Source organism: Panonychus citri, unplaced genomic scaffold (assembly GCF_014898815.1).
Source record: "Panonychus citri isolate SS breed McGregor unplaced genomic scaffold, ASM1489881v1 Contig00120, whole genome shotgun sequence".
NCBI classification, from domain to species: domain Eukaryota; kingdom Metazoa; phylum Arthropoda; class Arachnida; order Trombidiformes; family Tetranychidae; genus Panonychus; species Panonychus citri.
In genome coordinates, this window is record NW_026515525.1 from 375,884 (window position 1) to 402,778 (window position 26,895).

General features: G+C 34.6%; 4 protein-coding genes and 1 pseudogene across 4 annotated transcripts; 1 reads left to right on the forward strand and 4 right to left on the reverse strand.

The window, feature by feature from the left end:
• Nucleotides 1–4,613: 4,613 nt before the first annotated feature.
• On the reverse strand, nt 4,614–7,480 carry LOC128390455 (uncharacterized). Its single transcript, XM_053350171.1, has 6 exons — nt 7,442–7,480; nt 6,896–6,947; nt 5,401–6,386; nt 5,264–5,335; nt 5,106–5,195; nt 4,614–4,959 (listed from the first exon to the last, which is right to left on the reverse strand). The coding sequence occupies exons 1-6, from the start codon at nt 7,478–7,480 to the stop codon at nt 4,900–4,902; spliced, it is 1,299 nt and encodes a 432-aa protein (XP_053206146.1). The 3' UTR covers nt 4,614–4,899.
• Nucleotides 7,481–9,784: 2,304 nt separating this feature from the next.
• LOC128390456 (DNA-directed RNA polymerase II subunit RPB3-like) lies at nt 9,785–10,414 on the reverse strand (annotated as a pseudogene).
• A 2,965-nt stretch (nt 10,415–13,379) lies between these two features.
• LOC128390446 (pikachurin-like) lies at nt 13,380–14,263 on the reverse strand. Its single transcript, XM_053350164.1, has 3 exons — nt 14,194–14,263; nt 13,966–14,105; nt 13,380–13,870 (listed from the first exon to the last, which is right to left on the reverse strand). Exons 1-3 carry the CDS (start codon nt 14,233–14,235, stop codon nt 13,621–13,623), a joined length of 432 nt encoding a protein of 143 aa, XP_053206139.1. The 5' UTR covers nt 14,236–14,263; the 3' UTR covers nt 13,380–13,620.
• Nucleotides 14,264–14,274: 11 nt separating this feature from the next.
• On the reverse strand, nt 14,275–23,062 carry LOC128390458 (laminin subunit alpha-2-like). The gene is given in 13 exon segments (XM_053350172.1): nt 14,275–14,832; nt 14,915–15,616; nt 15,684–15,973; nt 16,108–18,231; nt 18,341–18,614; nt 18,695–19,227; nt 19,328–19,636; nt 19,639–20,974; nt 20,976–21,424; nt 21,542–21,749; nt 21,820–21,949; nt 22,007–22,604; nt 22,701–23,062. Coding segments are annotated over 13 exon segments (7,611 nt in total). The 5' UTR covers nt 22,801–23,062.
• Nucleotides 23,063–24,135: 1,073 nt separating this feature from the next.
• On the forward strand, nt 24,136–26,650 carry LOC128390445 (thyroid receptor-interacting protein 11-like). Its single transcript, XM_053350163.1, has 2 exons — nt 24,136–25,087; nt 26,119–26,650. Exons 1-2 carry the CDS (start codon nt 24,331–24,333, stop codon nt 26,373–26,375), a joined length of 1,014 nt encoding a protein of 337 aa, XP_053206138.1. The 5' UTR covers nt 24,136–24,330; the 3' UTR covers nt 26,376–26,650.
• Nucleotides 26,651–26,895: the final 245 nt, after the last annotated feature.

Below are 26,895 nucleotides of genomic sequence, written 5' to 3' on the forward strand. Positions count from 1 at the left end.
ATTAACAAGGGTGTGGCAAAGACTCTGTTGTATCACGAGTACTAATAATCTTTACTTTTAGCTCTTGCACACCAAAAGTTAATCGCCTAAATTATTACAACAACAACAACAATACTAAGCAATATAATTAAAAGGCTTGACCAATATCCTAAGAAAACCAATTGACCAGATAAAAGGCTAATATATTATATTGAATCTGAAATAACCATTGTCCAAACTAATCAGTCTAATTAATTGATTTGAACACTTTCTCTTTTCACTGACCTCTAGTCAAATCAATTAACCACTTTGATTGTTTAAAGAGATAACCATTGATGCACATTCAATTGATTGTCTATCAACATGTTTAACAGATAACAATTAGTGCATCTTAAATCTCAATGTAATAAACATACAGACTGATTAATCAAATGAATGAGACAAATTGTTCTTAACCTTGATACAATTTAAATTACTTGTTAAAAGGCAAATGTAAATTAGTAGGTTCGATATCATAATCTAACTAATTAAGGATCGTGAAGATCAATTTTTCATCACGATTAAAGTTGGATAACTTTTTTCTAGAGTAAATTAAAGCTCCAGGCTTTAACTTAGATTAGATCTCATTTAAATTATCTACTATTAACTTTAGATAATTTTAGCACTTTAATGGTTGAAATATTTTTTAAGAGGCAAAGAAACAAAATTTTCAGAAATTTCAATTTTCTTTTGCTATTACATTGAGAGACTCATCTTAAAGATTGAGAAATTTTCATGACATTAATAGTTACAAAGAGGAAGAGGATATGCAATTGAAAATAATGAGAACTTTTGAGTAAATGTTTCAATTCTTGTAATAACAAGTAACATTTACTATTGATAATAGAAATAAGCTTTAGCTTAGTTTAAATAATAACTTAGGAAAAGAATATTAGAAAAAAGTTCTCTCCTTTAGTTTATTGAGTTCTCATTAGCTAAATTATGTTGGTTAAGCTTTTCAACGCTGAATAAGAGATAAGCTCTTGAAGGATATGAAAGAAGATATTAGAAGATGGAACGAAATTGATAGTGATTTTGTAGTAAAATTATCAGATTAAGATTAAACTCACTGGACCAAACATAAGGTCATCTTAAGGTTGGTCAACAAATGATTAGAAAATAAGACAGAGTTTATTGTGAGTTCTATGGTTTATTATTATAATCTAGTGAAAACAAATAACATCAATTACAAAAATGCGAAAGAGATCAAAGTAAATGGTCAATTTTAGCTTTTTTTCCTTCTCCTTTTCTCAGGGTGAATTCAGCATTGGAACAATTCTGAAAATGATTACTATTATCATGGTTCGTATTGTTGAGATATTAGTTTCTAGAATGATGATAATTCCCTTTTCTATTATCAATTTATCGTCTCGAATGTTACTCTCTCTCTCTCTCTCTCTCTCTCTCTCTCTCTCTCTCTCTTTCTTTCTTTCTTGTTTGGATACAAAAAGATGAACAGAATAAGATACAGAATATAATCTATGTTTTTCTTTACTCTATCTTTTTTCTCTTTGAAAACAAAAGAATACATAACAATGATAATGATAGCGAAAAAAATCATCCCGATAACCTCATCGAAGTCTGAATGATGATGTAACTTCCTTTTCACTTGGCCCACTAATCGTATTACAATTTTGTTCAAGGTAAATCTGATATTCTGCTCATTATGCTGATAATAAATTATCATGCACATAATCAGATTTGGTGGAATATATTTTTGTTAAGAGAAACGGTTTCTTAGATAACAAATCTAATCATGAAAGAGAATCGAGAGAGAAAAAAATAACTAAATTCTGATTGAATTGACTTTTTCTTTCTATTTGTTTGCTTCATCAAGCTCATGTTCATGAAATCAGAGTAAAAATTGTATATTCATGTTTAAGAGTAATAATAAGAGTGGTCAAGATGGCCAAAAATAGCCAATTGAATTTAGATATTAATCAAAGAAAAGAAAAGAAAGTTTTTTTTGTTTCTTTGTTCTTACAGAATTTGAAAAGTATTTTTCTCTATCTTCTATTCACAATATCAATGAATTTATCTGAATCTTTTGAAACTGATCAACAGACCATTTCACCATTAACCTGAGAAATAGTCCAATGTCACCAAAGTAACATGTAAAATCTTTCAAGATGTGAATGTCTTTTCTTTTCTTATTGTGACCTCTCTCTCTCTCTTTCTCTTTTCCTGCAACTGACCATTGGTCAAATAATAACCATAATAACTACCATGGTTTACAAAGGATAAGGTTGGAAGGAAAAAAAATTATCCAAACATCAATCATCCTTAGCTTTATCTTTTTTTCTCTCTCTATTTTTTTCTGCTGACCAGTCTTCTCACTTGGAATAAGCTACATTTCATCTTACTGACCATGGAAAAGATATACTATCATAATATATATAGGAAAACTCATTCTAATCCAAACGGATTTTCACTTCATTTTCACTACATCATTTGAATGAATATATTTTCTTATACATAATATCAAACATCAACTTCAATTACTCCCAACGATGTTCACAGTTGATTAACATAATACTAACATGTATTATGATTTGAGATTAGTACTCATCGACTATAAACTATTATTATTAGCATTTCATATCAATCAAAATTGTGACACCTTCAGGGTGATAAGTTTAGGTGATAAATGAACCGATAATCTAAACCAATATGGTAGATAATCATATTCTTGATTGGTTGATTATCGTAATTTGTCTGAAAGAAAATAACTTTTCACCAGCAGCTTAGAGTATCTTTGTTTTTCTCAAAGTCTCCAGAAAGAAAGATTTATCACTTTTACCATGACTAATTCATTTGTTAACTGGATTAACATTCGTTTCCATGAATTTTTAATCATCAGTTTCAATTGTGCGAATCATAAATGCATTTACAATTACATGTTTATGTATATTTAACGTTTTGTTTACCATGAAACTTAATTGAGAACGATATTTATACCAATGTATTTTTAATGTAAACAATACAATTGTTGTTGTTAAATTCATGGTTTAGTTATATATAAATCATGGACATGATGTTAAATTGTTAGAGTTGAGAAGTCAGTAATTGATAGTCATGGTGACATTGAATTGAACCAAGAATAGACAACAACAATATCATCATCATCTCAGGCTCACCATGAGTTTGGTTGTTGTTTTTGGTTGATGATGAAAAAAAAAGACGATTAAGAGTGAAAAGATTGATTGTGATTTTAGGCTTCATGTCAGGGGGAATTGGTTAGTAAATGGGATGAACAAGAGTTCCAATGTGAATCTCAATGTGCCAGAATTGCGTTTATACCAAAGACACTTGAGCATTTAGACTCAATTTTCAGGATTTTCATCATGAATTCAGAAATGTTATTTCTTCTCTCCATGAGAATCAAGAAGAAAAAGATGATTAGATGAAAGATGAAATATCATCACTCAGAAAATCATTTATCCAACATTCTTTTCAATCCATTTTTTTCATCATCATCATCATCATCAGCTGATTATTATTATTCTCTCTTTATCTTGTTTTCAGTTTTCTATTTTTCTCTTCTCATCATTTTCTATTTGCCATCTTCTTATTCCCATTTCCATTGTCTCCCTTTTCGACTTCCAAAAAAATAATAATTTTTTTCTTCTTTTTTCATGATAATCATATTATTTCATCATGAGAATTCTGGAATTCATTCAATTGTTCATTATCATTATAATCATTTCAATACATTGGGATGATTTCTGTTAATAAATATGAAAGCACATCCAAAGATCATTAAATCGTTTGTCTACTTTTAACCTCATTCCAATTGAATCAATTGAATTCTGATGGATCATAGATAACAATCAGCTCGATTATTTGATGGAAATTAATATCAACTTAATTGTTGAACTTGTTGCTGAACTTTAATCAGTAGAATTTCATTTTTTTTTCTTGTGGGATAAATTTCTCTTCACTATTATTATCGATACTCTCACAGCTAATCCTATTGCTATCATAATACACTTTTCAGCACTAAATTCAGTTTATTATCGTTTTATTTTTAAAACTTTAGATCCCTGATGATTTTCAATAATTGCCTTTAATCATTTATTGTTCAACTTATTAGAGAATAGGAAACAATCAGAATGCTAGATAAATTATATACTTTACCAAACTCAAGATAAAAGGTGAAATTAAAGGTTAGTGATGTGGTTTTATGATATAAAATGATAATAACTTATTGGAATCAAGAGCTAATGGTCAATATTGTTGATGAAAACTTATTTTTTTCGCTACAAATGTTTTATCCTTGGCCATTTCTTTTCATTGGTAATAAGATGATGAAGCTACATGAGTTTGATTCTTATCCCCTGTTCTTACCTCTTATCCCTTTTCTACTCCCATCATCATGATAATCATCATAATCTTTAATCGAACAATTTTTTTCATTCCATTAATCTTGATAAGATGAAGTTGATGAGTTTTTTTCTTTCCGATATCCATCTCTTTGAATCTCTTGCATCGTCTATAAAACGGAAATGATCTCACAGTTTATACTGGACAGTTGCTCGATTTTCAGAGTTTATCTAATCAAGTTGAACTGTATTTTTGCAACATCGAATCCGTAAATTCATTGAGTAGATACTTTTACTTGTAAGAGTAAATCTTTTTCACCGTGAACTTATTATACAGCATTTGGAGTGAATTTCATTCGATGTTGGTGATGTTATCTGGTGGTTGAATTTTTCATCTAATACAAAGTTTGGTTCAAGTTTATTCTTTCTGATTCTAAATATACAGAGTATTTTAGAGAAGAATTAACTTCCAACAGAATTGGTTTTGGATTCATTGATCAACCAAATTAACGATTATTTTTACCATCAGATTTAATAATAGATGAATTGATTTTCCATATCAAGATTGAGAGATGTTAGCGATCAATAGTAGGTATAAACTTAAGTTTTCCAGTAGAAACTAAATAAAATGGATAATAACCATTAGTATCATCAAAATTTAGTTGATTCAGAAGCAAAGGTTTCGAATATTCAAATTATTGGATAATTAATGGACATTCTTTATTTATCATTATATGGGACTCGCAATAATAAACTTCGACTCACTAGAAGACAAGTACGTTCATCCATGCAGAAAATGTTTCCAACATAGAATCCGATTCGATAAGCCACCATTCGATCGAGTGTCGCCAGAATCTATTTCATAGAATGAATATCAAAATATACATAAGAGACTAGCTCTTAACTTCAGAGTTGATATTCACCTTAATTCGAGTCCGAAGATCGAGTGAAATGTTAAAACACATTCGAAAAATGGTTTTTCGGAAATTTTTTATCTACTAGTAAAAAGACGAGATTAAATTACTCGACAATGACACTGCTTACTATTAGATTACGTTACCTGTTTGAATGATCCGGAAGCAAAGAAATTGTATTCAGTAATAGTTCCTAAGGTAATAAATCCAATAAATGACATCAATAGATCGATAAAGAAATTTTTTGTTCCAATGTAAGTGCCACAGAAAAAAGCAAGGTCGGCAAAAAAGGAACCAAAGAAGAAACTTATAAAAACTGATAAGCCGAAACTGATGTTAAGAATATCGATTGTATTGTAATGTGAATTTTGTAATTGGTTTAAATGGTAAATTTCATCTTTTACTGAACGTTCAAGAGGCAAACGCCCTTCAATCAAACGATTAACTCTTATAATAACTGAACTGGTTGATTGAATTGAAAGCGATATGAATATTATTGTGTGCACAAAGAACCAGTAGGCGGCAAGTCCAGCAAAATAGTAACAAGCATTAACAAAAGGTAACCAGAGAACTTGAAAAATTAAAGTTCTAAGGGAAAATATTGGATTCAGTACAATGGCCAAAGCTTGTAAGGCCAAACACGATCCGCATGCAATTAAAATGAAACCATCCAAACTATGACCAGCAAGACATGTTACTCTACGAAACTTAAGGTCATTCTTTCTGGTTAGTCCATAAATTGATCTTTTGAAAGAGCATTTTCTCAATTGACTGAATACTTTTAGTATTTTCATCTGAGAAATAAACTCTGAATATGCTAAAGCAGTTTTAATGCTTGACAACAGGAAAGTTGCACCAAAAAAGATAACATTGAGCAGGGAATGAGCTGAATATCCAATAAACGTATCACCTAAAATTATTCTTATGGTTTCATCAGTGATAAATGCTAGAATCAGGTATCTCAATGACATCAGGTAACAAGATAGACACAAGTAAAAGTTTATCAACATTTTACTGCGATTTTGAAGATTATTCTGTTCGTATCCATTAACACATATCCAAGCTGAGATACTTAACCTTTCAAGATTATTAAACAACTCAACTAAATTATTTGGCTCGGAGTAACGATCAAGTATTCCAATAAAATTAGAAATTATAGAACGGGATTTTGAAGGATTATAATTAACAAATAAGTTGGCTGTTCCATGTTTAAAACTATAAACTCTTTCACTGTGTTTTAATTTTCTCATTTAGGATGGTTTAAAGTCTTAAAAATTAGTAGAATATTGTCGGAAAGCTATCCTATTTTTGAGATATGTTATCTCTAATTCTTATGATAAGAGACTATTACAATTTCTGAAGTTTAACTATTCAGAAAATAATTTCAAAGATTAATGAAGATGATTGCTATTGATTAATTATTCGATATTTTAATCGAAAAATTTAATTAGTTACGTCAATTGCGTGCAGAATAATGATGAGAAGAAATGACTAAAGATATGAGATGATACGTAGACCAAAACTTTGAAGTTGATTGAAATTTTGGAACCAAATAGTTCTTAGAGGCTGCATACTTTTTGATGGAGATTGGGCTACTTCTGATAATTAGTGAACACTATTTATGCTAGATAGCTTCAGGATTGATTCTTTCCATGGCAAATGAGTAGTTACAAAGTCCTCTTCCAGCACAAAACTAACACTCCAGCACATGAAACTCTGGAACAGATTAACACTCCAGATCAGTTTCATGGTGAAATTTTTTGCTGAATTTTTTTTCTGTGAAATTTTTGCGCGCGAAATTTAAATTTTTTAAAAAGTTTTATTTAACGAAATTAATGGATTTTAATGAATATTAAAATGAAAATCAATGTGTTTAAAGCCCACGAGGGTTTTCTTTGTACTTTTGTGTGTTAACAGAAAATTCTTTCTTCATCTTTTCCATCACCCAAGTGAGGAAAGAAATGTCTTTATCTCCCTCAGAACCTTCCTTTAATTGCAACATTGCTCTTAATTGCTCATTTTCTCTATGAAGAGCCTCATTTTTTGAGCTTCTTCATTAAACAATTTGTCCATTTGTGTAACCTGCTCCAACAATTGGTCCATTGAATTGTTGAATGACCTGGTCCTGATCCTAACACATTCCCGTGTTAAATGGAGTAGTTGGCTGTTTATCATGACCCTGCCTACATCTTGTTGTTCAGGGGTCCAAGTTGAAAATCGTTCCATGATAGTGGTTAATCTCCGAAACTTTACTGCCATGGGACCAGGAGCATTGAGCTCATCGAATTGAAAATAGAATAGAATTTAACTAAAAAGCATGAATTGTGCCAAAAATTTTGCAATTCACATCATTAAGTACACTACAGGGTGTGTAGAAAGTAAAACACAGGGGATGAGTTTCTCTCCTTGAAAATATCTTGCAATATAGGGCTATTCATCTATTATTTTTACCGATGTTTTTGCGATTTTCTCAGCAACTAAGAGTCAAAGAGACACGAGACTTGAGTGGTATGAGTTTGAGCGATACGCATTTGTCATATCAAAAGATCAAGGTCATTATTGAAAGAAAGCATTTCATGGTCATCTGAAGGAGATATAGTTATTCTCCACATTTTTTTAGCCCCGGGAAAATGAGATTAGGGGCAAACCATAATACTCTGGCACAGTAAGGGGTGAGATATCGGATCCTAGGATCTAACGAATAAATCAAAAATTAATTAATTACACGGACAAGTTTCCGTGTAAGAAAAAAAATTGAAATTCCCGGCTAATCATCTAAGATCAGCTGTTTTACGTCAGCTGATGTGGTGAACAAGAGTTTAAATTGTAAATAATCAATGTCAATTTGTTTTAATTCACTGTTATTGTATATTAATTGTTGTTTATTATGTCGAAAATTTATCAATCATATCAAAGTAAGTTGAATCGTATTACCTCTTATCCCTTTCACATCAAGCAAATCATTAATTTACTTTTTCTTTTCAGATTTTTTTTCCATGTACAAACCCCTTTATAAAAGTAGATTTGCCACAATTTTCTTGACCGCATACAACATCGAAATTTATGTGAAAAGTCACGTCCTGGTTGACCAAACAATTCCGAGGACCCCCTTCAGGGTTGAAATACCTTATTTTTACTTCACCGTTTCTGGATGTTTTTTATCCTTTTATGCCAGACACGATGGTGTAAATGAGAGAATCATAGGATCAAAACCACCCCCAAGGATAATTAGACCTCTTTCGCGAAGAGATAAAAGTAAGTTAAATATTAAATTTCCTCATCAGCGATTCTACATAACCAATTAAACTAATTAATTCAATTTCTCTTCTTGCGGAACTTCTCAGATACTTATCGAATTTTCCAATCCTCTCAGTTTCTTCAATCGATGGAGCTGATCATTGCCTCTTAAACATCATGGTTTATCTTGAGAGCAAAGATGATCCTGATATTATTTCAAAACGATTTGATGAGAAGATTCCGCTTTTTAATTTATCATCATCAATAAGCATTTGGTTCATTGATCCAGTTAGTTTCGCTTTTTTTTCATTTTCATTCTTGTTTTCAATCAACATTAACGTGCTTTTTTGTCTTCTTTTCAGTGTAAATTCAGTCATTTAAAAACATTGTTTAATTATGGATCACCACCACCACTACAACCAACAACAACAACCACGATCTCGGAGACAACAACGAGACCAACAACGTCAACATCATCAACAATGGAGAGACCAGCTCGAACTGAATGCTCGCGAAGAGCGGAGACAAATGGAGGTAATGCTGGTAAGAGAGCGACTCGACGTCGAAAACCTAAACATCATGGAGGTCGACCCGCAGTCGGACTCGGACGTATCCATGATTAGTGCTTCTTCAATCCATTCCGACCACTCCACCGGCTACAACGCTGATAGCGAAAGTGACGAAGAGTCCTCGGATGATGAGACCTCAAGTGATAATTCAAGTACGGAGGAGGAAGAGGAGGAAAAGTGTAACAAGAGAAAATCAGAGGAGGAAGGAGAGGAGTTGGATTCTTCATCCGAATCGAGTGACTATTGTTCCAATACACGGAGCATCTTCCGTGTTTCGTCCGTTTCCTTACATCAATCCCATTTAATCAAATCCTAATACACGGAAGATGTTCCGTGTAATATATTTATCTTTTCTACCTACATGTTAACCTGACCATCAAAGTACAATATAAAATACAATATAAAATACAATAAAAAAGCCAATGGCTTTAATAACACATTTTTACAATTTTGTCAACAGAATATCTAATAATTCGAACGTGAAAGAATTAATTGTAACCCTTTGATTGTTTCTGTTTAGTATAAATTCAGGCATTTGGATCACGTAACTCATTTAAATCTGTTGGTATGCAAAAGGAATCTAATTGACAACAGTTAATTGTGTTTATTAACGAGAAACGACAAGAACTGGAAAGATTGAACAGTTTGGAGCAATCGTTGATTAGAGATGAGGCCGAACAGAAAGATTTGATTGGACGTCTCACAAATTCAAGATGATCTGGAATTTGAATCTATTCAATGACAATTAATGAGTAATTTGAAGGTGAAATTTGAAAGAAGAGATCGAAATTAAAAGTTAAAATGAATCGATTTGATGGAGTTAATTGTCACATGACGGCGAGAGCATCGTTTTCGATTTCGTGGTTTAATTGGGTTTGTAGATCTGTGAGTTTTTTACGTTAAGACCACTTAGAACAATGTTGACGGGCTTTAGGGCTCCAGAAGATTCTAAGTTGAAGTTGGATGTTGATTGCGTAAGTAATCGGCTTCGGATTTTGTTTCATCGAGTTCGGAATATTCACTTTTCGGTCATTCTTCTGGTATTGGGAAGGTTGTGTGTCTAAAAGCATTATCTGGATCGTATTCGAATGATATACTTTGGGTGGATTCCATTTGGCATGGTTTTACCGAAACCTTTCTTTGCATTGGCTCGAATTCGTAATTCTTGACCTTTTCTAAGTTTGACAATTAGAATATCTTCATTTTCAACTCCATAATCAGCATCTTCGTCATCGGTTTTCTTGTCAGGTACAAATATAATTTTTAGATTACGTTTTGTAATAAAATAACCTATTGAATCACACATAATCGGTGCATTTATACACCGGCAGAAGGTACATTCTTCACGACACATCACAATTACTACTGATGGAGAGGATATTCATGATCACTGAAAACCTCAACTATTTTAAGAGAGTGATATAACTCTTACTGTCCACCTTCAGTGAGTTCAAGGCCCATGATTTGATCATAAGGCTTCAAGATATCGTTGTAAGTGGCGAATTGAGCAGAAAACCAGAAGAGTGTTGAACATTGACTTTCGCTTTGCTTGGGTCCAACCTTTAGACTTCAACTCTTGACACTTGTTACTAAAGAACTTGTTGAATATAAAGAATGGAGATTGAAAGGTGTAAACAGGATAACATTTGACAGCAATTAAAAATCAAACAGTTAAAGAGATAATATGGATCTTACCTCAGATGCAATTAATTATTTATTGCATTGAAAAATTATTAATTGATTATATCAATATAAATAAAATTGAAGAAAAAAGAAAAAGAAAAGAAAAGATAGTAAAGATATTGGTGAATCATTTCTATTATATTATTTATTATTCATTATTCATTTCTAATCAACAGCTAAGTATCCGAATACAAATCAAAATACAGCTAGATCTGTTTCTCACCGGCTCCGAGACAAATCAAGTTCAAAGTTATTTTCATCAAAAGTTCTTTCGCGACCAAGGCAATAGGCATTAAAATTCAGTTTCGGTTGAAATTCGGGAAGTTCGATTGATGAGGTTTCAGTTGATTAGATTTCAAACTATTAACAATGAATTCTGATGACTGTGAGTTATTAGATCAATGATCAATTGATGTTCAAAGATTAATGTTGATTAACTTGATGAAAATTATGAAAGTATCGATACAATTGTTTCAATAACTGAATTAAAACAAAACTTTCAAATTCAATTAGTTGACATTTCAGATGATGAACATTGATTGATTAATCCAATTGAATTTTCGCATTTATATACTTATTTTTTCAGAAAAGAAAATAGTTATTATTAAATTAATTCATTGAAAAAATCAAGTACATTTGTACTCATTCCTGTGGAAAAAACTGAATTAACCAGGGAAACCAATTACAAAAAAAAACCCAAAATGATGCTCAATTAATTAGTTAACTATTAATATTATTATAAATAACAAAAAAAAAAGATTGATTTTATCAATTTTTCTAAATGCACATTTAATGCAAAACCCTTCAGGGTCTAATTTGGAAATATTAAATTTCGCTATTTTTTTAATATTATTCAAAACCTTGAAACTGCTGGACTTTAGCTCTAAGTGAGCAGTTATTCACTACTAACATAGAAAAAGTTTCTCAAAGTCGCATTCACAATCAGGTTCGTCTCGGTCTACCTGTCTGATACTGGTTAACAAAGAATGCCAATCCAAGTTCCGATCCAACTTCAGTAATATCGTGCATAAGCAGCTCTGAAAGAAACGCGTTCGTTTTAATCGTAGACATTTACCAAGAAAAAATGGCGAGAAAGTAGAAATATTATCAGGATTTTGTTGCAGTTTCATAGACTCTATTTCATCTGCAACCGATCCGGTTCTTCTTCATTTTCAAAACACCTGAAATGTACAGATTTAAAGAACAAAAACCTAAAAATACAAAAAATTTTACTTTTTTATGGTCGTTTCCTGGGGTTAATCGTGGTTCTAAATTCTTTCGGTTAGTCTCGCAGAACTGTTTTTACATTTATTTTGTTTGAAACCATATTTTCTATCCAAAAAATTCTGTAGTTAATACCAAACTTTGACATTTTCACCGGAAATTTTTTTTTCAAAACGCTAGTAAAATTCTTTCCACAATGCTGAAATCATAATAGTGATGGGCGATATTATCGGTATCGATAAATATAATCGATATTTTTGGGTCAATATATTATCGATATAAAAAAGAATATCGATAAATGTTTCTCTTTCTTTTTCGTCTTTCTTTTCAACACATGAGATTTTTCATATTTTTTGCCAGCTTTTTCTTTTTCTCTTACATTAATCACGGTATCTTTCTCTGTCGCTGAAAAATCGATTTTATCGATGATAAAAATCTAAATATCGTTATCGTCGATGATAATTTTTTCAAATATCGCCCTTCAATAAATCATAATAAAGAAACAACTAGCACAACCTGACAGTTAGTTGCGGAATTATTAGCGTGCCAAGTTAGCGGTACGTGTTGGAACGCCTTACAATCACAGGTATTGCTATGTATGAGACGTAGATCCCTCTCTCTCTGTGATGCTCTCTCGGACCGAGCACATGTAGTAGGTTTCAGACCGGTGGTCAGCAAACAGCCGACATTCAGTATGAAAGACAAGAAAACGATGGCTTGCGCCTATTGGGATAGCGCCGGTATAATCAATGTTTACCGAGCTCAACTAGAAGAAATTGATCCTTTAGTCCGCTCTTGCCATCGTTCATCAGTCAAAAGCCATTGCTCCTTCAGGACAATGCTCTTTCACATAAAGCAGCGCTAACAATTGACAAAATTAAGGAATCGGGTTGGGTTACACTCACTATTCACTGACCTATTCTCTTGACATGGCCCCAAGCGATGACTTTGCATTCGCAAAATCAAAAAGATTCACCCGAGGCCAGAGATTTTCCAATATAAATGAGATGAAGTCCGCTTTTGAATAATTTTTTGAAAGGGCTAAGGGACAAAGTGCCTTTATGCCAGAGGTGGATGGTTTGCCTCTAACTATAAGATCAGAAGTGATTCAGATGAATCAGAAGATCAGAAGAACAAGATAATTCAAATCAGGCTGGGGTGGTTATCCTTATCACCCTGATAAAGATGAAGATGTTTCCAAAACATTTAGTTACCTGATGCCCATTTTACTCTTAATTGCTGCTGTTACTCTCACAATTCCGTTAATTGCTCTATTCTTTTTCATCTTTCTCTGGAAACGACCTCCGTCTTTCCTGTGTAATGTTCTGGATCCCGAATTGAAAAACATCAACAGTCTCAACGCTCAGCCAAGAGTTTATAATGGATTAATTAATCTCTTGTTAAAAGTGGATAAAGCATTTTCCAAAGGTGATCATGATTATGGATCATCGATAAAAAGATGAATCTACTGAACAAAATTCAATTTGGGAAAGTTTTGTTCATCAGAATCGATTCTAGACCATTTGATTTACATTAATATCTCAAGTTTAATGTAAATTATTTGAATTATTTTGTTTGATTAGAAATGTAAAAAAAGGTAAACATTTGTATTATTTATATATGAAAATTAACTAATTTGATTATATTGATTGGTTATTGACCTCGTCCAATACCAATTCCTTTGAAATTTGTTGGTTCGTTCATTTTAACAATCGCTCCATTAAAGACAAAATCACGAATCACACCAATTAATCGTTCCTTTGTTCCAGCCATTCCTCGAAGTGTCATTCCTTCCGAAAGTCCACCGAGATAAAGTCCACCATTAGCTGGACCTTCAATGGAATTGGTTCCCTTGGCCAATCGAGATACAGCCACTTCATGATCATCCATATTCAAAGAGATTCTTAAGAAAAAGAGACAATCAAATGTTAAATTATTTTCTTTCTTTTCTACCAAATCATCTAATTAATTGTTAATCAATTGTTAAATTTTAATTACTTTCGATTCCTTTTCGATATGGTGACTGTATGGAAAGCACCATCGTTCACTCGGACCTCTGATATAAGTAAAGTTTCACCCGAACCTCCATTGAAACGAGCCTCAAGAAGACCTCCGATCACTGCCACTGAATAGTAGTGCTAATTTATGGAAGACAATTGTTATTTCAATTGCAATCAAATTAATGAGATTTTATTGTAACAGTAAAGTCATTGAATTAATACTTACATAATCTCGAGCCTTTTTAGTTTTTCCTTGGAAAGTGGACATAATCAGTAGAGTTTCCGATTGGTTTGTTTTAAAGTGAAACTAAAGTCGCTCTTCTCCAAGAGGTCGACTATTCAATTCCAAGTAACCTTGACCTGTGAATTTGACAATTCGAGAGGTTCGATCTCTACAACCTGGAATTACACCGTAATTCTCAATGCTCAGTAAATTCAAAGGAGTTGTATCGATCTGAACATCTTTCATACATCCCAGGAAGTGTTTGAATGTATTGAGTGTCCAAAGATCTTGAGTGAAATTAGGGTCACCCACCGTAAATTGGGACATGATTGAGATCCAATTGACTTTGACCTTGAGGGCACTTCCTTCTAGAACTTCATCTTCTACCGATAAAACTCCCAACCATCGATCTCTTTCAGCAGCTAATCGAACCCACTGTCCATTATTGTATCTCTCACGAGATCTTAGTTGTAATCGTGATCCAGATCCAAGATTAAATTGGTACAATACTCGCCCGTCTTGAAGGGAAATGGACACGAAATCTCCAGTGTCTGGGTTGCCCGAGAAAAAGATGATCGCGTCTTCATCAAATGATCTGAATTGCAGAGCGACGATATACTTTTCTCTGTCATATCTTTGGATCTAAAGTGAGAATCAAAATTATTATTATTAATACTTATTAATAGTAGAAATTGATTTGTATCTCAATCAACTGATCACTTACCTGATCCATTGTAGCATAAGAACCTTCACCTTTGAACTGGAATGTTCCTGGATCAATGAGTTCGGTCACACCTTCCATGCAACCTCGACATCCTTGTGAGGTTTTAAAGTTCCAAAGGCCAATTCGTTGATCATCTAGATAAACTTCGTACAAACAGCCGGTGAATCGTCGGGTCTTCATTATGGTCGGTGCTTCAAAGTTATCTGGTAGACCGCCGATAAACAGGTTCGCGTTCCCATCCAAGTCCATTTTACATGATTTAGGGTCAGATGATCCCGTTACTTCATGAGTGTCTCCTTTATGTGCTTCTGTTGATGGTTGGACACTTAAAGTCACTAAATTGTTGACTCGGTTCATTTCAATCTTGTACCAGTGTCGAGATCGTAACAAGTTCCCGTCATTGGATTCAATGATTGTCGGATGTTCCAATGATTTAGATCCACTTCCTGTATTCCATGTAAACCGAATTCGTCTATTGATCATTTCCAATGCCATGAAATCAGAGTTTGTATTCGATGATATGAACAAAATCAACGAATTAGGAACATCTTCTTTGATTGCGTAGTTAAGACTAATTGTGTTCGTGGCCGATGGTTGAGTTGGTGATCGATAAGATTTCACACAAATCTCATCTCTTTCTGCTCCTAGTGAGACTCTTATCGAAGATGCTTTTTGACGAGACAAAAGGATTGATGTTTCAAATCGGTAAGATCAAGTTCGAATCGAGTTCTTAATCCATCCAATCGTCTTTAAGATTTTCCGAGTTCACCATAAATCGACTTGATTCTCGAATATCAGCTCGAGATTTATCAACAATCCGAGTGAAATTCTCGATTCCAGAAGCTGTTCCTTCATTAAGTCGTTCAATTCGAGGAGTAAGATCATCAATTATCTTCTTTTCTATTCCATCTATTCTTAAATGAACATGTCCAAGTCCTTCGAGAAGGAAACTCAACGTATGATCAATTTGTTTGATTCTTTCTCGCAAATCTTGAGGTAATTCATCCAGTGCCCGATTAATTAGTTCTAATGCTCGTCGATATGATAACAAATCTTTAGCTAGATTACCAAGTATCAATTGTTTCGATGAAAGGTCACTTTGTAATCTAGGAATTCGGTTGTCGTGAAGATCTCGAGCTGCTTCAAGTAATTCGATGCTTCGATCTCTCGCTTTCTGGGCTTGTTTAGTCAACGAATCGTCGATCCCTGGATAAGCTCATGATAAGCGCGTTCAGCTGCTTCGTATGCTCGTTTAGCTGATTCTTCGGCTCGAGCTAATGCAACAACAATTCGCTCATAGACTCCAGCCGCTTCGAGAGCGTATTTGGAAAAGTTTTCTGTGTCGGCGAAAAGACCTTTCAAATATTCCAATTGTTTCATCAATTCCAATGAATGTCGTTGACATGGTTCCACATATTTGACCGTATATTCGGGGTTCAATCTCGACAAAGTTGACCTCAAGTGTTCCAAAGCCAATGTGGCATTTCTTAGATCCCGTTCTAAACCAGGAACTAGTCCATGTCGTACAGTCACATCGATCAACATTCCACGAGCAGCATTAATTAGTCGAGCAGCTTCAATCAAACTGGAATTGGCTTGAGATGCATGACCAGAACTGATCCTTAGAACTTCAATCACTCGATCACGAATTCTTTGTCCTTCATTGATCCGATTCAATGTTAACTGGACTGGTCTTTGTACTCGAGTTTGAACAATGTTGAAAATCTCTGATAATCTTTGCTGTAATCGATCCAATCTCTTTCGGAAATCTCGATCAACATTCGGTGATCTAAGAAGACCAATTATCTTCTCAAGTAAAGTCTTTGACAATCGATTCTCTCTTGAGGCTTCATCGAGTCGAGGTCGATAGTTTTTCAAATTCAATTCGGCGATAATTTGTTCAGCACGGAAAAGATGTCGTTCCAAAGAAAATCCTCCTTTTCCATCGTCCATTCCAAATTTTCGAAGAGCATCAATAATTCGTCTCAAATCGTAAAGTAGATCATTTATATAATCGAGAAGATTTTCAGCATCGTCACCAATCAATTTGGTCTCTTCCACAATCATCGGTAATTTCGCTTCCAAACTCACTGTTCGAATGTACAGCATATCGACCAATGTTTCCAGGTCGAAATTGGAAGTCACATTATAAAGGATTCCTTTACCTTCGTCGATTAGGATCGATTGTCGTTGCAAAGTGTTGAGAAAATGCTTGTACTTGGACAATAAATGCAAGAATTTAGTATAAGGCAAATTTCCCCAATCGGTGGTTGGTAATTCGGCCAATGTCGCGTTAATTGAGTCCAAATCATCGAGCAATAATCCAGTACATGGACCATCGCAATCAAGACAACCCGATTCAGTTTGCACATGACGAGGTAAACAAATTGAACAATCGCGACCTCGAAAACCCTCTTTGCAAGCACACTGACCAGTTCGAGGGTCACAACTTGATCCAAATGATCCATAAGGTGAACATGAACATGGAAGACAAAACTCCCGAGCCATTGGATCACCATAATATCCGACATCGCACTTTTCACAACGAGAACCAGTATAACCTGTCGCACAATCTGAACAAACGTAATCGCCTCCAGGCCGAGATTCACAGGTCTCAGCAAACGAGTGACCAGGAAGTGGACATTGACAAGGAATACAAGGTATCCCTTGGGTTGGATCACCAAAGTATCCGGAAGCACAAACATTACAAAAAGGACCTGCAGTGTTATCGGTACAATTGTAACAATGTCCAGTCTCTGGATCACAACTTCGAGATCGATTGTTACACGGACAAGGTTCTGCCCACCCAACTAGATCAATGTAATCACGGGAATCAAGATAATTGGGTTTCCTTTTCCGATAATAACCAATATTTGGATCTTGACAAGATGCACCTCGATATTGGGGTGGACAGAAACATTGTTCAACTCCAATGGCGGTGAAATTAACTGGCACCGAGTTCAGAACTCTCAGATCCTCAGCGACATCAAGAGTCACGTCGGTTAAACGGGCTGATTGTACATCGGGTCCAGATGAAGCTCGAATCAGAATATTCTGAACTTTTTGAAGAGCAATCATCAAATGTTTTCGAGTTACTTCAAGTCCTGGATTTTCGGCAAGAATAAAAGACGATTCGTGAAGTTGAATCTTGTAAAATTCACCCAAATAAGATGTCGAAGAAGATGAAGAAGATGAAGAAGATGATGCTGATAGAGATAAAGACGATTCTTTATCGAAATGATGTAAAACGAGTCTTTGGTTTCCTTGAATGATGAATAAAGGATAACGATTGAGAACCGAATCAGGGAATCGAGAATCTTGACGAGATTGAATTCGAAATGAGAGAAAACCATTGTAAATTAACTTTATCTCCAATAAATTCTTTTGGTAATTGCCAATAATAAGGTTGATCAGAAATGTAATTGCTTCCAATCACTTGTTTCGAATCTGAAGAATCAGGAATCACATTATAGCCCATTTTTAATTCCGCTGATTGTCCACTTATTCCAAAGGTCACTTCTTTCGGTGCGCTGGTGATTGTTGTCCAAGTTAATGATGATTGTTCACATCGAGAAGTTTTCTCGAAACAAAAGCAACTGAAACATCCAAGTGGATTCATCGCCGAAAGAGAAAATGTCGCGTCTTTACATCGATCACATCGTCGTCCCATTGTGTTCCCTTTGCACGAACATTGTCCAGTCTCATCACATTGACAAATAGTCTCTGGATCACTTAGTCCAATTACCGATCTCAGGTCAAGTTTACAAGAAGAATCTAAGCTTCCGGGTGGATGACAATCACATCGACGACAATTTGAAATCGATAATATCCAAATCGACATTTAGAACAGTCTTTGCCTTCGAATCCTTCTAAACAAACACATTCTCCCGTTTTATTGTGACACTGGTTATTAACCGATCCTTGGATATCACATTCACAAGCTTTGCAACCTTCGACAATGTCCAGTCCATAAGTACCCGGAGCACAATCACGACAATCTCGACCCGCAGTGTTGGGAGGACATTCACATCGACCCGTTTCTGGGTTACAAATGTGATTCGCTTCGTAACATTGGTCACACTTTTGACATCCACTGGGTGAGAATCCATAGAATCCACTTTTACACGAGTCACATTTAGAACCTCCGATTCCTGGTTTACATTCACATTGTCCAGTTAATTGATCACAAATTGATGATGTTGATCCAATTGGATTACAATCACAAGGTGAACATCCTTTTCCTGAATCAAGATTCCAGAATCCAGATCGACATCGATCACAAGCTCTTCCTTCAACGAATGGTTTACATTTACCTTTAGATAAGAAGACAAGAAGAGAAAAGATTAAATTATCATCATCATTTCTCTCTCTCTCTCTTTCTCTCTTTCTCTCTTTCTTTCTTCATTTACTTACATTGACCACTTATTTCATCACAACTTTTTCCTTCTGATCCTTTTGGATGACAATCACAAGGAAGACAACCTCGAACTGAGAATCCATAATAACCTTCGAGACAATGGGAACAGTGTTGACCAAATATTCCTGGTTTACAATGACACTGACCAGTAATTGGATCACAATCAGACGAAGATGAACCAATTCCATTACAATTACATGCTGGACATCCCAATTCAGGATTCCCATGACCAACAGCACATCGATCACACAATCGACCAGTGAAATTGGGCTTACATGAACACTGACCAGTCTTTGGGTCACATTGAGGTCATTCGATCCTGACAAATCACAGTTACAAGGTTTACAATCACCCAAACTTGGATTACCCCAATGATGAGGTAAACATTGATCGCACTTCCATCCAGTCGTATTGGCCGCACATCGACATTGTCCAGTTCGTGAATCACAACCTCCAACCACTGAAGTGTCCACATTTGGACCACACTCGCAGGGGAGACACTCGCCCCCAGGAACACTTGGATCACCATAATAACCCTGCTTACAGATTTCACACTTGTCTCCAGCATAAGGCTCGATACAAGCGTCGCAAATGTAATCGTCTCCTTTTTCCGTGAGGACACAAGTCGGTGAAAAGTTGTTCGAACTCAAGGTCAATGGACATGCACACGGCTTACAGTCTTCCGGTGTTCCACGAGTCGGATCACCATAATAACCTTTCTTACACTTGGAACAACCTGTACCTTCCGTGTTGTGTAGACACTCTGAACATTCACCGGTGAAAGGGTCACAAGATTCCGCGTGATTGTTACAATTGCACTTCTCACATCGACCTCCGACCAGAATATTGTTCACCCTTCGGTAACCTGGTGCACACTCTAAACACGATAGTCCCATGTAACCCTCGGGACAATCACAAGACTCCGCTCCAGTTTGTTTGTTCAGAGACTTTGAGTCTTTCGATGCTTGTTCCATCTCGACATTGTACATGGACCCTTCGATCTGGTCCGTGTGGAACTTGGCTCGAATCAACATGTTCCGTAAATTGTACAGAACCAAAGTGAACTCTTCTCGAGACACTGGTCTCACTCGACGTCCATCACCGTCCAAAATGTACCAACCGTTTTCTCGCAAAGGTAAAGTCAAAGTCACTTTATCCTCGTTCTCATTTTTGTCATATCTCTTCCAGTTGTAACCAATTCTCATCACATTTTCCGGTCCACCGTCCAGAATAATGTCCGCATCTTCAGTGTAGTAACCGGAAGTGTCTCCTCTCAACACCGTGTATCCAATCATGAACCTCAGGTCACCCCCGTAAGAGTAAAGTTTCTCACCAAGGTAAGAATCAGGAGCCATCCAATAGTAAGGTGAAGACATTGGCTGCATGTCGTCATCAGCGATCACCAAGTGTTCAGATTTTCGTGTTGGAGTGACCACTTTCTTGCCAGAGAAATCTGATACTTTCCAAGCTTCCAGGTGAGCGAGAGATGAGATCACCTCAACTCCCCAATCGGAGGATTTACACGAAGATGTCGCACCGAAACAGAAACACGGGGCACATCCATCGGGATTGTCCGCCGATAGATCAAAGTAACCTGCTTTACATCGGTCACATCGATTCCCTTCGACATTGGCCTTGCATACACGTTGGACCATCACAAGCCTCAGGGTTTACGACTCCCGCTCCGTTACAATGACACGAGTCACACCTTGGATAATTGCGATAACCTGGAGCACAAGAGTCACAGTATTTACCTTGGAATCCTTTCTTGCAAATGCAATCACCCGCTTCCAGTCCCGTTAGAACATGGCTACTGTCCTTTATACAATATTCGGTAGTTCCTCGACCTCGACATTGACATGGTCGACATGGGGCAGTCTCATTATTAATCGAGCTACTTGAGGAACTCAATCCTTTACCTGGACGGAAATATCCATCTTCACATTGATCACAATTGTTTCCCGTTGTATGAGATTGACAATTTATACAAACACCTCCGCCCGATCTAAGGCCATGAACATTGACACTTCCATTACGAGAATCGACATTTTTATCGTAAATACATTCACTTGAATGTCCATGACATTGACAAGCTTTTGGAACATGAGAAGAAACAATTAGAAATTAGTTGATTGTTTTCTCTCTTTTTTCTTTCTTTTCTTTTTTTCGCTCTTCTCTCTTCTCTCTTCTTCCTTCTTTTCTTTTCTTACCTTCACAAATTGCGATATTTCGTTTGGTTGCCTGACGATATGGTCGTTGATTGAATAATGGACAACACTTTTCACAATTATCGCCACAAGTATTATGAAGACAATCACATTTACGAAGTAAAGTTGCTCGATCCACTGGACAAGCTCTTGCGTGACCATTACAAATACATTGACCAATAATCTCAATATTTTGTAAAGTATAATAAAGCTGAGAATCAATAGAAAATCAAATCATAAAATCATTAGAATCTAAAGTATTGTAGACACAAAGCTCTTACCTGATTAGCCGATGTTAAATTGAATCGATCTGAATATGAAAACAAATTCTTCTCATCCCATGGAACCGAAACCTTTTGTAATCGTAATCGTATGAATCGAGCCTTCATAAACTGTTTCAATGTCTCTGAAAGAGATTAGCTCCTGGTCGACCTTCACTCAATGAAAGATTCACCTATTTAGAGATACAAGATTAGAGATTGAGAGATTGAGAGATTAATAGAGATTATGAGAAAGAAAGATAAAGAAATTGACCAATTTACTTCTCCATATTGAAGTTGTCTCAATGTTGAATAATATGAAGTACAAATAACTTCATCATCTGATCGGTAATGAGGAGGATGAGATGCAATTGGTTTAGTGCTAAAGAAACGCCAACAATCAGTGTTACTTATTGCGAAAAACTGCCAAGGTTTATATTCAACTCCATCAATTGACCTTTCGATTATCCAATTTCCGGGTAAAGGTGATCGTCCAGCCTTAATTTTGACCAAATGGATTTGAAAGACTTGCTTTAAATCAACAGTAATTGTTACCCATTCATATTTATCACTTTTCTGTAGAGTTGGACTTTGCCACCACGAACTTGTACCATCGATAACATTTGATATCGGATGTCGTCTATCGGGATTTAGACTGGTCGCATCACAAACACCACATTCATTGTCTCGAGTCAATGAGGGATAACAATAAGGCTCTGGACCAACTTGACCACAGGTCGAGTTGACAGTTATTATTGATCCTTTAGCGAGATCAAAAGTCTCGGGATAAAAAGCTTCAATGTCACCTAATAGTCAATTGTTATCGATCAGTTAATTAATAATTAACGGATCAATTGAGAAAATAAGCATTTAAACTGGTCAACTGGTCAACTGTTACTTACTTGAATCAATTGGAAGATCTGATCGAGAAGAAGAAATAATTTGTCCTGAATTTAATTGGAAACTTATCACAATCACACATATGAACAATGGATTAACCATAATTATCACTTTTTATTATCCATGTGGTGGATTAAAATAGACGATTAATACATGTATTATATCAAGAAAACTTTTCTCTTTTTCTCTTTTTCTTATTCTTCTTCTTATTATTATTGGTCCAGAATAACGTTGATTATTCAGATACATTGAGATGTTTAGATCGTGGGTTGTTGATCCAGTCCTGTTTACCTGTTTTCCAGGTAAATTTGTATTTAGAAAACGGGAAAAGTCAGAAAAGATAAACGAGAAAGAGAAAGAGAAAGAAAGATGATAAAAGATTGACTCTAATTCCATTTATGGTTACAACTTTATCGAGTGGGTGGTCAAGATAAATTCAGTTATCATCTTAATCCATTCTAATCTTTTATCTTTCCAATTCTCTGACCTTTCAATTAGCAAATGTGACAAATTTACAATTGATATTCTTCAAATATTGATATAAATATGTTTCTATGATCAACTTAATTAAACTAATTACCGAAATTTACTAGTATCCATTTCATTCCATCACTATTATGGTAATTAAATAAAATACAAATTCTTAACTAAAATGAATAGACGGACACTCTCTCAATAACTGAATGGACTAGTGTGATTATTGTTCCATCGCTCATTCATTGATAAAAAAATTTGCGAAAATCTCAACATGCAATTCTGAAGCTGTTGATAGTGATATAATTAACAATCAATTTGAAAAAATAATTCGAACACAAAATAATCAGGTCGATATGTATATGGAAACCTTTCAATACTTTTTGTATCAGATTAAATTTTCTAAGACGATAAACTTTTTTTCGGGCTTCTTTTTGTTACCAATTAATTGTGTAACAAAACGGCTGAACAATTATGATTAGATGGCTGCTTAACATTGACAATCAATTTGATTATCAAACAATTTCATTGTTATCATTTCAGCTCCAAATTGACAATCAAATCCAACCAAACAAAAAGTAATGAAACTAACAGCGAACTTTAAAAAATTACAACTTAATCACTTCAACAAATGATTAATTTAATGTTCAACTAATTAACGTGACAAAAATAATAATAGAAATTAATTGTTTCCCTAATAATATGGATAAACTTAAATGTATTAAATTTAACCACTAAACTAACCGTTCAGTTTACAAGAGGATATTGCAAGCTTCATATTAATGCTAATTATCAGAGTTTTCAACAATTAAGGTTTTAGTTTCAATTTTGTGGGACTAGATGAAAGACCAGCTCGAAATTGAACCCGTGGCATCGGGGGCTAAGGGCCACGACTTTAACCTCTCGATTACGATTAACAATTTGTTCGTGGATTTAAAGTTATCCGGTAGATGGAGCTTCAGGTTGTGCGATCAGCTGATGAGTGTCAATTTTAATTGAGATTTTGTCTCATCTCTACTTTCATTTAATTAATTATTCTGTGATTGTTTTTTAATTATTTTGTATTTTATTTTGTTTATTCGTTGAACCACCGGGTACACGAACTCTTGCAATATCTGTAACCTTAAAGATAGAAGATATAATTTAACGGAAGCTTCGATGGCCAATGAAACCGGTGATGTAGACCAAGTGAACATGCAATCAGAAGTAATTCTCAGTGATTCTGGTGGAATAGAAGTTGAAGATTATGGTGGTGCTGGTGAAAAAAGTGGTGATACCAACGAGGGAAGTGGTGATGATGGTGTCGCTGGAGATGATGCCAATTATGATAATGAATTGAAAACAGAAGAAAACCTTGAGACAGAGAAAGATTTATCTTATGAGACAAGTGAAATGGAGACTGATTTAAGCAAGGACGATGGAATAGAAAACGAAACCATGGAATTACCAAGAGAAATTACTCAATTTACTGATGAAAAAAGAAACAATAGTATCCCTGGTATTGAAAATTCAAAGCCTGATAATGATTCTATTCCCAATATCGTAGAAACGGTTACTATTGACAAGTCATCTTATGAAAAATTAATCTCAGAACAGAAAAGGTTAACCGATGAACTGAAAAGATTAAAAGAACGCCTAATTACTGTTGAAGATGATTATACAAGTGAAATATTGGAACTTGAAGATCGAGAATCAAAAGCCAGGAACGAATTGAATCAAGCTCTTGAAACTATCGGACAATTGAAAAATTGTATCAGAGAAGTTGATCAACCAACCAATTGGTCTGAACGAATGGAACAGTTAAAATCTGAACGAGATGCAGCTCTAGATGATGTCTCCAAATTAGATGACAAGGTCCATCGGTTAACAGCATCGGTTACAAATTTACAGCTCGTAATTGAACAGATACAAAAAGGTAAATAAGTCGAACCTTTAATGATACCAAATGTGTGGACATCATCAAGAAAACGATTGAAATGGTTACAGGATGAAAAAAATGAACAACATTCTAATTACACATAAAAAAACAACGGAAAAGTTAGAATGTCAATGACATTAATTGATCGGCTCTTCTATCTAAAGTGTCAACTAATCAAATAAGCGACAGTTTTTTTTCTTTCATTTCTTCACATGTAAAATGTTCAATTAGTAAATTGGACGTATTTATATCAGCTCGAAAAGCCGATTCTTCATCTTGTAGAACCGAAATTGGTAAAATTTTATCAAATTCATTTACAAGGTGAATTGATTGGTCACTTTTCAAGTAACTAATATTTCACTGTTCTTACTCTCTAACCTCAAGAACATTTTAATTTTACAAACTGACCATTAGTTATGCCACATCAACAAGCTACTAATCTCTCTCACCAGAATTGAGACTCTAAGTTTACCCATTTTCTTATTGCTACTCATCCTAACCTTTAGCCTTTCTGAAGGTTTATTATACCTTTCAAAGGTGAGCAAAAATATCACTTGCACTAAACGAAATGTGACCTGAGATCAGTTTGATCATTTTCTCAAAATTTGGTTTGATACCAAACAAAAAAGAGAAAGAAACTTGAAAAATGGTTTAATGCTTATGGTTGGAACCATGGATGCATATTAACCCCTAAGTGAATTGGAAAACACTGTAATTTAATCTAGACTGTGTTACGTTTTTAATTAGCCACGAACATGCAGAGAGACGAGTATCAGCTCCATCGATGGAAAAACATTCACGCAAATTTACCAGATAAATTGAGAAAAGAATATAAAACAACAGAGAGAAAAGAAAAAAAAAGGAAAACGTATTTTTTTCATGTTCTTTTTTCTTTTAATTGCCTTGTCATTAATTTTAGTTTTGTTCCATTTTCGCTGTTGATGTTCACACAACTACTTCTACATGTACATCAATCTATTAGCCAACATCTACTAACTTTGTTCTCTCTCTCTCTCTCTCTTTTACAGAGAATGAAAAAAAAGTCTCTTCTTTAACCAGGCAACATCTCGCAGCCCTAGAGTCAGAGCGAATGATACAAAATGATTTACGACAGGAAGTTGAGATGTATGAAAAAAAGTCTATGGAATCAGCTCAAGCTCTTGAAGCTGCAACAAGATTGACAGAAAATATCGACAAAAAGGAGGAAATTATTCAAAACTTGAAACAAGAACGTAAGTTTAACTTTTCTCTCTCAATACAATTTATTCTCTCTGATTCAAGATGAAAGATTAAAAGATTATCATGAAAAAGGTATTAAGGTGATAACGTAAAAATCAATGATACTGTTAAGAAACCGCTGCTCTCTCTCATTAATTAACTAATGGGTAGCAAGATAATTGTAATGATGGTGATTATTGTGATAATAATAATGATGATGATGGTGATGTATTTTTGCCGGTTTATTATCATCAAATTGAAAAATGTTGTTTGCATGGACCCACAATTCAAATTGATACTTTCACCTTTCTCTCTCTCTCTCTCTTGTCAACAAGAAACATATGCCTATGGTAATAATAATACATTTACTATTAATGGTGATACTGATAAGATGAAAGAGGATAAATGATGAGGATGGAGAGAGAAAAATAAAATAATTCACTTAATACTGTTACCTTGCTTGTTTATCGAGCGACTAATATCATTAGTGATATTTTCTTATCATCTCTCTCTCTCTCTCCAAAATGTTCTATTCTCTTTTCGTCTGTCTTCATCTCTATTTTTTTGTTGATCCAAACTGATAAGCT